The sequence below is a fragment of the Centrocercus urophasianus genome, unplaced genomic scaffold (genome assembly GCF_019232065.1).
Source record: "Centrocercus urophasianus isolate 14NV4802_14NV808 unplaced genomic scaffold, USGS_Curo_1.0 seq_25, whole genome shotgun sequence".
NCBI lineage: Eukaryota > Metazoa > Chordata > Aves > Galliformes > Phasianidae > Centrocercus > Centrocercus urophasianus.
Window position 1 is genome coordinate 1,964,859 of NW_024884811.1, and position 14,134 is coordinate 1,978,992.

General features: G+C 41.6%; 1 protein-coding gene and 1 long non-coding RNA gene across 2 annotated transcripts in view; one reads left to right on the forward strand and one right to left on the reverse strand.

Annotated features, from left to right (window-relative positions):
- Positions 1-271: 271 nt before the first annotated feature.
- On the reverse strand, positions 272-3,858 carry LOC122164000. The gene is made up of 3 exons (XR_006170093.1): positions 3,710-3,858; positions 2,603-2,758; positions 272-1,086 (listed from the first exon to the last, which is right to left on the reverse strand). It is a non-coding gene; the product is annotated as an uncharacterized LOC122164000 (long non-coding RNA).
- Positions 3,390-14,134, forward strand: part of TNPO1 (transportin 1) — a 61,370-nt gene continuing 50,625 nt past the window's right edge. Inside the window, exons 1-3 of the mRNA XM_042825662.1 lie at positions 3,390-3,497; positions 3,740-3,853; positions 7,233-7,308. Coding sequence (XP_042681596.1) covers positions 3,749-3,853; positions 7,233-7,308 — 181 coding nt within the window. The 5' untranslated portion in view covers positions 3,390-3,497; positions 3,740-3,748. The remainder of the gene's footprint in view (positions 3,498-3,739; positions 3,854-7,232; positions 7,309-14,134) is intronic.

The window sequence follows — 14,134 nt, forward strand, 5'->3', positions numbered from 1 at the left end:
TAAAGTGACATCATTTTCATGTTTCCATTTGACTTAAATAGACCTGTTTGGTTCAGCAGCTCTGTCACAAAATTGGCTTGGGACAGTCTGCAAATATGGAAGAAACAAGACCCAAAGGCATATGTTCAAAATTTTTACTGAAGTTTAGCCATGACCACAGGACCGCTGCTCCATCAGGAAATGAGAGGCAGCGCCCTCAACCTGCAGTGGCTCTCACCCCCCAGCCACACGCGGCGCACACACCTGGTCCCACTCCTGCTCAGCCCCAAGCCCACAGACCCAGACCGTCTGCCCTGGGCCACGCACAGCGCAGCTCCCGGCGTGGGGCGGGTGCAGCCCTGGGCAGCTCCGGCCCTGTGCTCCTGCACACCTTGCTCTTGTGCAGAGCTGAATTTTTCACAGAACAGTATTGCAGATGTTTTGTTGAATGAGCAGCGTGTTGTTCTCTGTATATCCTGTGAAAGTACTCGGGCCTGAGATTACAGGTCTGGTGGTGGCAGTCAGTTTCTGACTTCTAGGACTGATAGCTCATTCCTTGCTGAGCAGGGTAGTTCTGCCTTATCTTGCAGATAGCTTCTGTATCCTTTTATGAGAAATGACTGAAAAGTGTCATTTTAGCCTGACCCACTAGTCAAGCCTGACAGAGGAAGAGTATTTTTGGCAACAAAACAAATATCTGCACTCTTAGTAGATATTCAAATATAAGAAGGTAAATGTTATCAAGAAAGATCAGACTAACTCAGTATTTTGGTTGTATTTTGGTGGGGTGTTGTTTTGTTTGGATATGTTACTTTTAAATAATACAATTTGTTTTGATACCACTGGATTATGTCTAGAGTGCATTTGAAGCTTGGATAGAAACAGAAATCAAATTTTGGCTTCAGTGTTTGCGCCAATCTCCTGTCTTTGGTGAGCTTCTGTCTTGTTAATGTATGTAGATGTGGTGTTTCAAGTTTATTTCTGGTGCTTTCCACTGATTGAGTGGGATGAAGAAGGCCATCATATGTTTTGATGGGTAACTTTTATTCCTGTGACTGTGTTTTAACACTGATTCTGAATTTCTCTCTGGAGGGAAGGAAGCAGGTCCTAGGAAACAAAACAGAAAAATTAACGGAAAGAAGCATTTTTCTCACTTTTTCAAGAATATTCTTTGTTTTCAATCGGTGTTTTTTTCTTCACTTAGTTAACTTATTTTCTTCTTGCCTGCTTCCTCATAGAACTGAAAGGATTAGAAATGGGTAAGAGTAACTTCATGGTGATGATCACAGAAAGAAAGTATCCAGCAGGTCTTTGCTTTGATGCCTATATTGACCGAATAGTTCCCAGTGGCAAAAGATCCTCTTCAAGACCTAAGGAGGAACCTACCCTTGAGGGCAAACATATAAAGCTTTCAGATGACTCCTCTGATTGCAGCTCCCATTTCTAGTTTGAGTTTTAGGCTTTTTTTCTCTCTTTTCTACAGCAGAAAGACATGGAATTAATTCTGGTCATGTTCTTATGTCAGTTTTTCTTAGTCACAGACCCACAGCCTGCTTCTCTTCTTGGTTTTTCCTGTTGTCTCTCAGCCTTCCTTTGTAGTCTCTTCCCTTGTTTTTCATGTTTAATCTGATTTTTGTCTAGTGCATTTGGGTTTCCTGATCAAATTAGAACAATGTAATCCTTGTGTCATACATTCTGAACAGCAACTTTTGAAGCTGTAATCAATTTCGCCCAAATTTGACAGTGAGCCCAATGTTTCAAAGATTCTGAAACCTTCCTAGTAAGGCAGCAGTTTGGGGAATGAGACTGAAATGAGCATTTTGTTGGTTTGTTGGACCTCATCTTTTGTTTGCTTTAGATGTGTAAGCATCACTATAAGCTGCACATATGTTGTGAACCACAAGCATAGTTTTTAACGGCCTGAGTCTTTGCTTGAGACCTTTCTGTCCCAGAGGGAAACTAATGGGAATTCTCACAGATTACAAAAATCTCCAATAAACTGTTGTGCCCATCCTTTCCTAGTAACTGGTGGCAAGCCTTTACTCTCCCATTTTAGTAACTCTAATTTGTAGGCATCTCAGTCTGATAAGCTCCCAAGAGGTGTGCTGCTTTAGCAATTGTTCTCCCTAACAGCCTTGTGGCAACTGTGCCAATTTTTTAAGTAGAAGATACTTAGAAACACGTTTGGTTTCTGTCTTTGTTGCTGTTGTTCTAAAATTTATTTATGTGCTTTGCAATGACTTTGTTCTCTTGCATGCTATGCTGCATATTTTTCTGCTGTTTAGCTTTTCCTGATTCTTATTCCAATGTGCATGCATTCATGATTGATTGAATACTGCCCTCATTATCCAGATACGGAGATGCTGTAAGTACACTTACGACAGCCTGCTTTGCTGTTTTGATAGACTGTGCTAGGGGTACAGACTATAGTACAGTATATACATATAGTATAGTATATAGACTGTGCTAGTAGTTTAGGCTACTGCAAGGGTGGTGGCTGACTGTAATAGGAGGAAAGCTTGTCCAAGACACAGCATCTGAGACTGGACAGCTGATTGTAATTTAAATACTGTTTTAATGAAACCTTTGGGGTGGCAAGACAAGGAGTTTCACAGCAAATTACCTGGGATATACAGCAGTCAGAAATATTCCGTCCTCTGTGCCTCTGGGCAGTTACCACTATGCTGTGTGCCAGCAGCACTCATACCCAGTGTTGTGCTAAGTGAGTTTCCGTTTCTAGTTTTCCGTTAGACAAGCAGGATGCTTACAAACACGATGTCTGAAAATAAGATTGTACAAGCTGAGGAATTGTTTTTCGTTTTCATGTTTTAGACCACATTCAAGTCGTGTGTGTTTGTATTTTGGCCATTAGCATATGTATAACCGATATAAATAGCGATATGTACGGATGTTAATACATATATAAATTGCTAATTTTGACCTTAGATCTCCGCTGATTTTGAGGCTAACGATAAGATATACTTCGTATTCAAGGGGTTCTCTTCGTGTCTCCCTCCCCCGTTCCCGCCTGGTTGGCCCTACTCCCTCTTCGCACGTCTAACTGCGAACGTAGCCGGCGCGAAACCAAGTCACGTAGCAGAAAGCAGAAGGCGGGCAGGTACCCCGTCCCTCGCTGCCAGCTCCGCTTTCTCGCCTCTCCTCTCCTTCCTCCGTGGGCGGCCGCCTCCCGGCCCGCCGCCAGCCGCGGCTGTCCCGTGGGGCCGGGCTCCGCCATCCCGCGCGCCACGAGGCTGCCGGGGCTCTCCCTCCTCGCCGTGCAGGGCTTGGGGCCCCGACGCGGTGCCGGCCGGGACTGAGGCGGGCCGTGTTTTTTCGCCGGCAGGCTCCTGGCGGCGTGGGACGCACAGGGGGAAGGCTGACGGCGGCGCCGGCGGGCCCGAGGCAGCCCGGGCGGGCGGAGGCGAGCCCGGCACTAGGACCCAGAAGACGCGCGGAGGCTCTGGCAAGATTACAAATTGGTCGTGACTCAGTCTGTCGGCGGGTGGCGAAGGGAGCAGGTCGGTGCCGTCCGCCCGCCCGTTGCGGGGCCGCGCTGGGGCTCAGGGCTGGCGGGGCGGTTGGTGGCCGCGAGGGCGGTTGGCGCTCCGCACGACGCCCTGCCTCCGTTCTCGTCTGCCTGTCCGTCCGTCCGTCCTCCCGCCCGCCCTTCCTTCCCCTCCCCTTCCCTCCCTCCCTTCCTCCCGCGGCCTTGCCCCGCTGCGCCGCTCACCGCGGCCGCCTGTTGTCTGCTGTTTTCCAGGCAGCCAAGATGGAGTACGAGTGGAAGCCCGACGAGCAGGGGCTCCAGCAGATCCTGCAGCTGCTGAAGGAATCGCAGTCCCCGGACACCACCACGCAGAGAGCCGTGCAACAAGTATCCTTGGCCGGGGCCTGCGCCGGGCGGGGCGGGCGGGGCAGAGCGGTGCAGGGCAGGGCAGAGCAGAGCGGGACGGCAGCCGCGGCCCGGGCGGGTGCCGGGGGAGCCGGGCGGGGAGCGCGGCCCGGGGGGCGGACGGGAGGGACGGGACGGGACGAGGCGGCGGCCGGGCCTGCCCTGCCCTGCCCTGCCCGGGGTCCGCCGCGATGCGGTGGGCCGAGCATCCGCTGGAGCGGGCGGCCGTGGCGCGGCGTTTGAACCGCCGGAGCGGCCTGCGGGGCCGTAGGGCCGCCGGGCACCTGTTGCGAGCCCGAAGCCAAGGGCCGCTTCTGCTTTTTAAAGCCCTCGCTCTGGCGCGACCGCTTCGGCGTCAGCCGCTTTACTGGGTTACCCCGCGCTGGGCCGCTGCCAGCGCCGGGCCGCGCCGAGGCGGGCGCGCGGCCCTCGCTGCGGCGGATCCCGCCAAGAGCACCCGGTGCCGCGCCGCCTCCCGCGTAGGGCTACCCGCCGGCTCCGAGGCGCGGCGGGGCCTCCCGAGCCCGTCCCCCGCCGGGGCTCGAGGCGAAAGCCGGCGCTATGGGCGGGAGGGCCCCCGCCGGAACCGTCGGCGGCGTGCTCTGGGCGGCCTGCCGCCTCTGACGCTACGCACTTTGCTGCGGGTGGGGACGTTCCTGCCTGCCGGCAGCCTGAGCCGTCGTCGTTAGACTGTGAAATTGGCGAGAAGGGGTGATTGTCTGTCTGCTTCTTCTTGGGTCGATTCGCAGCGCATTTTCTGTTAGTTGTTTGTGGTGGAATTTGTTTCTGATTCTTTTTTCTGCCCGTCAAGTCCCTTGGTTCTAGAAATGATGAAATGTCACGGTTTTAAGGAACAAAGAAGAAAATTTAAGCGACGACTTAATAGAAACGTGGCTCTTGAAAAATATCTGTTGTTTCCTGAGTTGGTTGTGTAAGTGCTTTGGAAAGGGAGTCCTACTGGCATTCTCTGAAGGATATGAGTTCATTATCGTGATCTCTTTTTGCTTAAGGCATGTGCTTCAAGGTCTTTGCAGACCGCATCAGAATTTGTTAATGTAGGTAAGAAGAGATGTACATAAGGTTATTTTTTAAAATGAGTCTATCCTGAGGCCAAATTTACTCAACCCATAGGCTTTGCTAACGGATGCAGTCAGATGTGGCACAGCTTCTGCTATTGTTTAAAAAGTGAAGTTATTTTTCATCTTGATCATCATGCTCTTTGAACTGTGTTGTAGATTTTTGAGATGCTTTTGCTGCCTTTGGAAAATCCTACACAGTGTGGCTAAATAATGCATCAAACTCAAACAGGAATTCTTATTTCTTATTAGATATAAAATTGTTTATAGCAACAGTAGTTTTAATACAAAATATTTCTTTAAAGCTCTGCTTCAAAAAAAAAAAAAAAAGAAAAAAAAAGGGTAATAACTTTTGCTTTGTTTTTTGAAAAATAGCAGTGTAGGTGTAGGATGGGCAACGTAGTGGATGTTGTCTGAATGATGTGCAGAAGTTAAGTAAAAATGCCTCTAACTGATGTTTGAAATGACAGCATGCTCTGGTCAGATACCTGTGATGTCAGAAAGTTCCTCCTATGCTGGCCTGTAAAATGTTACACATCCATTTAGGAAAAATTTTGATGTCTTATTCACAGACAGCAAACTGTAACTTTAAGTAAATCTTCTTTGAAACTGTTTTCACAAATCTCTGGGATGGTTTCTTGTATTATAGGATGCTGCTTAGCAGCATGTCGAAGCAGGATGGTGGATCAGAAGATTCAAATTTAAAGAACTTTCAGTCATTAATATAAGATTATCAGTGTGCTGTCTTGTACCTTATGACACAGTTTTGACACATTTATGTGATTAGAAACTAATTGTAATGAAGTGGGGAGCATAGGTTAACCAAAATCCTTTGGTATCGAAATCCTAATAAAGTTATGAATCAGAGAGTCTTTCAGATGTTTTTGAGATGAAGAAATTAATTGCTTTTTGAAGGGGAAAAAAAGGGAAAGTGTAGGTGAAGAAGTTGTTGAGGAAAATATGGCCTATTAGCTCTTACTTGGTTCATTGATTGATTAGTTAAATTTCTATTTAATACTCCTAGTTCTTTCTGTGTTTGCTGCTACTTTGTATTTGAGCTGCTGCAATTTATTGCTGTTGGTATTGTTTGACATACTGTTTTGGTGGTCATGTTTCTGAGGCTTGGTGTAGAAAGGAAAAAAAATTACCCTACTTTTTTGCTTCTTAAAGAGCTTATTGGCATGGAAGCTAAAAAACAACCTTTGGGTGTGTGTTTTATATTTCTTAGGGGCCATGTGAGATCATCAGTACTGTTTTCACTTGGCTATCTATAGTAGGCGTGCTTTACTCTTTAAGTCAGACAGGCTTCTCTGACCATTGCTTGATGTAAGCAGCCTAAATATCTAAAAACGAAATTTCCTAAGTTTGTGATTCGGACTAGGTGAACTGGTAGGTCACTGGAAGGAAGTAGTTTCTTTAGAACTGGAAGGAACTTAATGGGTCATCATATCCCAGTGAATGCCTGTGGTCAAGGTTTTACTTGTAATGCTTAGCAATTCGTCTAAACAGCTAGTAAAGTCAGTGCATGTGAAGTAAATACTCTTCTTTGAAAAACATTTTTTTGCTAAATGTCTTGTTTAACCCTTCTAGATATCATCAGTATGACTTAAAGATGATGCTGCATGCTTGTGACTCAGAATACCAATTAATAACAGTGTATGAGAACGGGTTATAAAGAGAATGCCAGATGACTGTTCCAGCCAAACAGCAGCAGATGATATAGTAAACGTTAATAAGAAGCTCATTCAGAAAGCCAGCACTCTAGAAAATGGATATGTATGCAAAGGAAATGTTCTGTATTACTTGTTTTAAGAAACAGTAGATAAGTTTCTGATGCAAATTATCTTCTCACTTAAAATTATACTAATTCTCACTATCAAAATCATAAATCGCTGTTGTGCTTTAATGCTGGAGTGCTTTTATTTATGATGGGGAAAAAAAAAAAAGATGTGTTGTGAGATTCTGTCTCAGCTTCTGAGTGTAAACATTGAAATTAAAAACTATACAGAAGCAGCATTTTTAGTGTTTTTAAAAGCACTTTAAGGATTCTATTAACTTCTCTGTCTTTGGATAATTTTTTTTTTCTGTACTTCACAACTAAAAGGTATTCCCTAAAGTACAAGGACTGCAGACTTGGTTTTCAGTTTGTTTTTACTCTGAGTATTTTAAGCTTTTACAATTGTACAATTGTTTGAAGTGTTTGGAAATTTAATAATAATTTCATCCAGAAGGCTAAATGCTGCATGTGTAAGATTCAACTTCTCCTTAACGGTTTCTCACTTCAGAAACTAGAACAACTCAATCAGTATCCAGATTTCAACAACTACCTGATTTTTGTTCTTACGAAGTTGAAGTCTGAAGGTGAGTTTTGAAGATATTAACTCTTTGATTACACTTTTATTTTTCACCTGTTTGATTTTTTTTTTTTTTTCTTTACCTTTAAAGTAATTGAAAGCTGAATCCTGCAGTAATTCTGTTGATTTGTTGACCTCTGTAGTTATTGAGAACTCATTTAACTTTTGGGAGGATTTGTGGTAACACATTTGAAAGCATAGTTTCAAAATCTTAGTATAGATTCTGCTCTAAGAATCCTATGAAATTTTTACAGTACAACAGAAGCATCATACTTCTCTGAGGCTGCTGTGAAACTGGAATAGATTTGATCTATGGTGGTGAAATGTGACTGGGGATGTTATTAAATATTCTGATAAATCCAGTTACAATCATAATTGCACCAGTAATTAGCCTGGTGAACTTTTTAATGGTCACATACCAGAATCATTCAGAGAGAGTGTCAGAATCTTCATCTTAATTCATCTTAAGTTTAGTAAAATGCAGTTAGAAATCACTCACAGTTTACCACTGGTTTATTCTTATGTACCCTAGTACATGCTGTGTACTGCACTCTGTAGCCTCTACAAATGTGTAAATTCAGGCAATTCTGTAGTAATGAGCAGAACGTGAAGGATTTTTATTTCAGATTTCTACGGTGGCTGATTTGTGAGATTTTTGCCAGTGAAATTTCAGGATCTATTTTGGCACATCTGGTTCTTGTATGTTTGTCATTAATATGTTGGATTGTTTGTGATTATTTTTTTTTTCCTCAGTGTCTTGCTACTAATACTTTTTCTGATTTCTGTTGTTCCACCTCTTGGCTTTAGAGTGCCTTCTTTTTTTCAGTTTGAAGTAGATCTTACTTACAAGTAGCCCTGTAACGTTCAAAGCATCAGCAAGATTCTTTATTTTTTGTTTGAAGTAGTGTTTTGTTTGTGTTTTCTGCATATCTAGGAAGGATGGAAGGATAGCAGAGTATAATGTTTTTGTATTTTAAGACTGGGATATATCACAGTGGTTTTGGGTCTTCTATGTAGTAAGTTTCCTAATAATATTTAAGGTCTTGGGGGAATCTTTGAAATCTGAGAGTATTTTCAAGACCTGAATCAGCTGAGATAATAAGTTACTGAGCAAGATGATAGTATAGATAGAGAATATCCTATATAGATAGAAAATATGCTTTAATATTGATTAATATGGTATCATACTTCAATTGCTAGTGTGATTTACACTATTAACAGGAAAAAAAAAAAATGTGTTTGTGGTCAGACTGCACCCATACCTCACAGGTACATTATGTAGGTCTTTTATGAGACTGCAGAGAAGTAATTCTTGCTTCAGGGAAGATTTTCACCTTCATCAGTGACTGAATTTTCAGTCATACTCTTGTCTAAGACAGCTGTTCTTCAACTTTGTGTTTCAAGATCAGAAAATCTTCAGAACAGGTGGGGCATGGTCCTGATTAACCTGCTGTAGATGTCCCTGCTCAAGCAGGGGCTCAAGCAAGACGTTTGACCTCCAAAAGTCCCTTCAAACCTCAACCATTTTGTGATACTGTGTCATAGTGAGTCCAGTATTGGTGTTTTCCCATAGTATTTACCAACTTCTAAATATCCTGTTACTTTGCTATGTAGGACTAGTGAAGGACAGTGGGGAATTCTTGGGTGGATTTGCTATGAATCCGATGACCAAGAGCCTTCTGTCCGTATTCCTGCACAAGCAAGGTAAAGAAAGGGACCTCTAGAACTGCTATAAAGCAGTTAAAATACTCTTGCATCCTCTTTGGAACTGTAGGGGAAACGTGATGGAGTCTATCTTGAGTACAACTGGGGAAGTTTGTTTTTTTTTTTTTTTTCAAGAGGATTCTCTTGGCAGTCAAGGTTCTTGACTAGGGAAGACAAGCACTGTGCTTTAAACCACAGACAGAAGCTGAGATACCCAATGAACCCTACCCTACTGTTGGAAGCTTCTCTGTGGCTGTGGGTCATGAAAATAAGCTTCCTGCATTGTTCATAGTTTATTCAATGGGGATTGAAGTGTTACGTTTACTAGTACATGGGGCAAAAGAGAGCTTAGTTTGACAACAGGTGTGGCTATCCATAGATAACATTTTTGCCACTGTTGAAACTGCTGAGGAAACTATGTAAAGATTACCTTTAGATGGAAGCTCCTGGAAGTTAAAATTCAGTAAGGGGGGACTGAAATGCATTTTAAACACCCTTATTTTATTTTAGTATGGGTTGTACCATGTTGTTTTTAGCCTGAGTCTTATGTCTCTGCAAGCAAATAACTTTGCTTGCTTAGTTGGCCTCTCCACTAAGGCCTGTAGTCAGGCAGTAGGCAAGCTCATGGAATAAAACATGATCCCAAAACGTTGAAGGCTGGGATATCTCTAGAAGATACTTACGAAGAAGCATTGTGCTCAGAGGTCATCCTTATTTGGGCTAAATGGAATATACATTATCATTCAGATACTCGTAGGTGTACGTAGATACTTGTAGATTACTGTAGCTGTTTCTTCTTAGTTTCACAAGTGTAAAACTGGCAGATAAATGTAGTGGTGCTACACTGGCTCGGTGTCTTTCTTACTGGGACTACTGGGTGATGACAGTCATAATTGTGGCATGATATTTTTCTTATGCAATGTTGTATCAACATACTCTGAGATGACACAGCCTGCTTGCATCAGCAAAAAAAATACTATGTTGCTTCCTGGTTAACTGTTCTCTGTTCAGCTTTGAAGAGAAACTGGACCAAGACTTAATAGTATCTGTGGACTATTCCTACTCAGTTTATGCTTATATCCATTACTGAATAAGGTCTTTACGCCTCAGATAGCAAGAAAGGAAGCTATCTTTATAATATGACAGAATTCATGTGATATTCTACATGGCTTAATGCAGCTTAAAAGATGCTGGGTGTTTTATAAAAAAAAAAATTGCAAGAAGTGTTGTCAATACTTACCACTGCCTATGTAAGATACAACAGACCTAATACCCCTTTATCTTGGGCAAAAAGGCCACAAATATTAGTGCTGTTCTAGTTAAGACAGACAAACAGATCCTTTGTCACATTTACTTTTTTTTAAGTCTTGCTTACGTGAAAGATAGAGTATGTTGTTTATGAATACTTTCTGTAAAGCCTTGATTCCTTCTACCTTTAAGTGTGCTGCTGGACTTTTTTTGCCATAATCTAGGGTAATGTATAGTGAGACAAATAGGCAATGGTCCTGATAATTTTCTGCTGGCTTGTGTGGACATTGTGTAGCTGCAACAAGACAGATAACTAAGTCTTTTGATTCCGATCTTGGATCATGTTTTGATGACCCACACCTCAGCCCGTACTGTTGTGGGAACTCCAGTCCGTGGTCTCACTAGTCTCACTCGGTAGACAGATCGTAGACTTGTGTGAAGCTGTTGCACTCAAGGATCACAGTCCTTGAAACACATTTATATTCTGGAGGAGAATGAGTAGGGATTGAGAGCAGTGCTTGAGTACTGTACTGTCTTTCTGGTAGTCTTTAAGAGTGGTCTCTAAAAGTTCACTTCCTAGATGTTTAGATTTTGATCTTCGATTGCTTTATAAAGCAATGTCTCTACTACTCTTGATATTTTCATGTGATGACTTAGTCATTCAGAGTATTTTACTTTGACACAGTTTTCCCATGGAACTTGTTATTTTTATTCCATTCCTTCCACCTCCTCTCAACCCCTGCACCATGCAAAAGCTTTTGTTTCATTTGAAAAGTCAGCACACATAACTTTTATAATAACTCAGTCGTGTCTGCGAGTGGATTTTGAAATGGCCTTTTATAAACTATTACTAGGATCCAGAGTAGCCCTATGGATTTGATGTGACTATTTTCTGGTAAGTTTTGAAATTTAAATTTGATCTGGGCTGTGGTTTTCATAAGACCTTTCCACTATGGAATACTTCTTTAATGGTATGTTGATGTGGAAAGACGTTTGAAGCTAAGCAAGAGAAAGACTGTGTGAGAATCACACTGTGTGATTAACCAACTTGGCTTTTCAGGAACGTGTTTTTAATGAGCAGGATTAAACCAGAAAAAAGTTCACAAGCTTTGGCTATGAAATTGAAACTATCTCCTCACCCCCTTCATCTCCTTTTCCCCCCCACCCCTCTTTACAAAATACGTAATCCAGTCATTATCAAAAAGACTAAAATAGCTGCCAAGGAGTGAATCTGATATCTGATGGGATTACAGTTCAGAAGTAAAGTAAGGTTAATGCACCCTTTAAAAGGTACAGCTTGAAATGTTGCATACATAGCATGAGTGGTGTTCTTCTAGTGAGACAATAGCAAAATATTTTTTCCTTCAACTCTGATACATTAAAAATAAAATTAAACCTAACTCAGTGTTAGTAGTCAATGCAAGAAGTAATTCAGATTCATAGACTTAAGGGAAACCAAGTTCTGAGATGATTGATTTTGTCAAATCATACCATTAAATCGGTATGTTTGATTTTGTTTTTTGTTTTTTTCCCAGTATGGCAGCCAATTCTTCTGTTCATGGGGATGTTGTAAAGCAGACTTCAGTAAAATTCTTTGTTTAAGTAGCTTCATGGCATACATGCTACATGTGGGCAGAGACAGTTATTTATTTTCTCTTTTAAGAGTCTTTAAAGAAACATTGAAATTATCCAGTGGATTGCGTTTTGTGATTCAGTACTTCAGGAATGCTTTCTTGGAAGTCTTTATTCTGAGAGTATGGGATCTCCATTATTATCTCTTTACCTATTCCTGAAGCCCATAGGAGGAAAGCATTCTGAAAGAATAGGTACAGTAGTTCTCTAGCTTAGTACCTTCATTTACTTATTTAGGTTAATGTAGGTTCTTCAAAGGTGCTATTCACTGTAAGTAAGATCATCTGAGGAGTGAAATCTTGTAATATCTGTGTTGTCTGAAGTGACAGGTCAGAATTTTTCAGGCTTTCCCTTGGTTATTAGGGTTATCAGACTTTTAAAATCACTCTTTTGAAATTCAGGTAACATTTGATAAGGTGTGTTTCAACCCCAAAGTAAATGAAACTTTATTTTTTGGGCAAGTTGGAGGTCTTTAGCTAGTTCTTTAATGCCTTCCCTTAGTGTATATCTTAGTCGCTGAATGTAATCTACTACAAGGGATATTCTTTGTATATGTTTGCTAAGTTGAACTCATCCACTCAGGTGATGCTTTGTTTTGTTGTTTCTCCTGTTAAAGTGTATTTAAAAAGCCAGTATCCAGCATCCTTATGGGGTGTTTTCCTGGAGAAAAAGAAAGTAATTGCTGGTGTGGTTTCTAAATGCACCCAAGCAGAAATACTTCATTCACTTCAGTTCAGAGGTGCTTGAGCCTAGAATGTCTTTAACTGTGGGCTTTCTTCCTCTATTTCCAAGGATAAAAGTGCCTGGATTTTTAAGAGAACTAAATGACTGGGATGAAAGTAGTGTTTAACCTTTCACAGGTGGTGGGTGATACAGTGCCAATGAATGTGGTTCATATTTTGCACTATTATTCTTGTGTTGGAAATGTAGCTTTTAGGGTAAAACTTCCTAAGAAAAACTGCTCACTGTGCTGATTTCACTCTCAAAGCTGTTCAGAGCTTATTTCTAAAAAAGCTTTGTTCTGTGTGTTTTAACTATTTGGTATGGATTTAATATGTACAAATACGAAGTGTGATAAAAATAATCCCTGATGTCACTGTTCTTGAGGATTCCTGATTAACAAATGGGCTGTCTCTTAGGAGCTAAAACAAAAACAAAATCATTCTAGAACAGTGTATATGAGAGGCACAAGGTGAATGTTTTCTTTAGAGTGACAGGTATACAGACACCTTCATGAATGTTATTGCAGAAAAAAAAAACTTCTTTTCCCCTTTCCCTCTGGAATTTTAAGTAACCTTAAGTGTAATACTTCAAGCTTAAAATGATATATCAGAAACAAAGCTGAAAATGTTTCAAGGCATTCACCGTATCTGAATATATGAAAAACCTTGAAATGTAGTGGCTAGTCTGAAATCAGTGTTCAGTTGGTTTATATGAATGATGGAAAAAAAATTTGACATGACTACCTGTGTGTAAGAACATCATCGTACAGGCACCAAAATAAAGCTGAAAGTGTTCTGCTGACATTGAGTGTTATGTATTTGTTGCTTCAGTAGCAACAGCTATGCTTCTGAAGACCATGTTGTAAATAAAGCTGAGCTGTGGTTAATATGGAAAGGATGTTAAACTCCGATCAAAATTTAATTTGTTGGCTGGTAATTCAAATTTTTGCATTTTAACAAATGATGGACACAGATCAATCAGTGCAAAAGTTTGTACATCTCTTCAAGCTTGCAAAACCACAGGACATATAAAGAACTCTTTCAGCTTCTTTATTTTAATGCTATTCTATACATTGCCTCCTTATCCCGCAATTCAGTCAGTGCTAGAATCTTCCTAAGAGCAGAAGATTCAATAATAATAAATGGAAATTCAGTGTAATGATAGTATGATTTGCTACAGTGTCCCAAACTGTAATAGCAAATGCAAGCTATTGTTGCTCTTTGTGATCTCTATAGCAGGCATGTTCAACCCACTGGACACGTGCAGCCCTGGGTCACTGGTAATGCTGCCCCAGAAGATCACAAACTTTTAACATTGTGTGATTTTTAGCAAAATTTTTAACGAGTCAGTTGTGCACAGCTGAAGCACTGACTGTATGGAAAACAAGGAAGGCACATTACTGTGCTAACTCCACCTCTCGAGGCGCCTGCCATGCACACACAGTCAACTCAAAGCTTACCGTGTATTGCACCTTACAGGTGCTTGTGCTGCTTGGCCAGTAAAACGTTGAAAACCACTTCAATCTA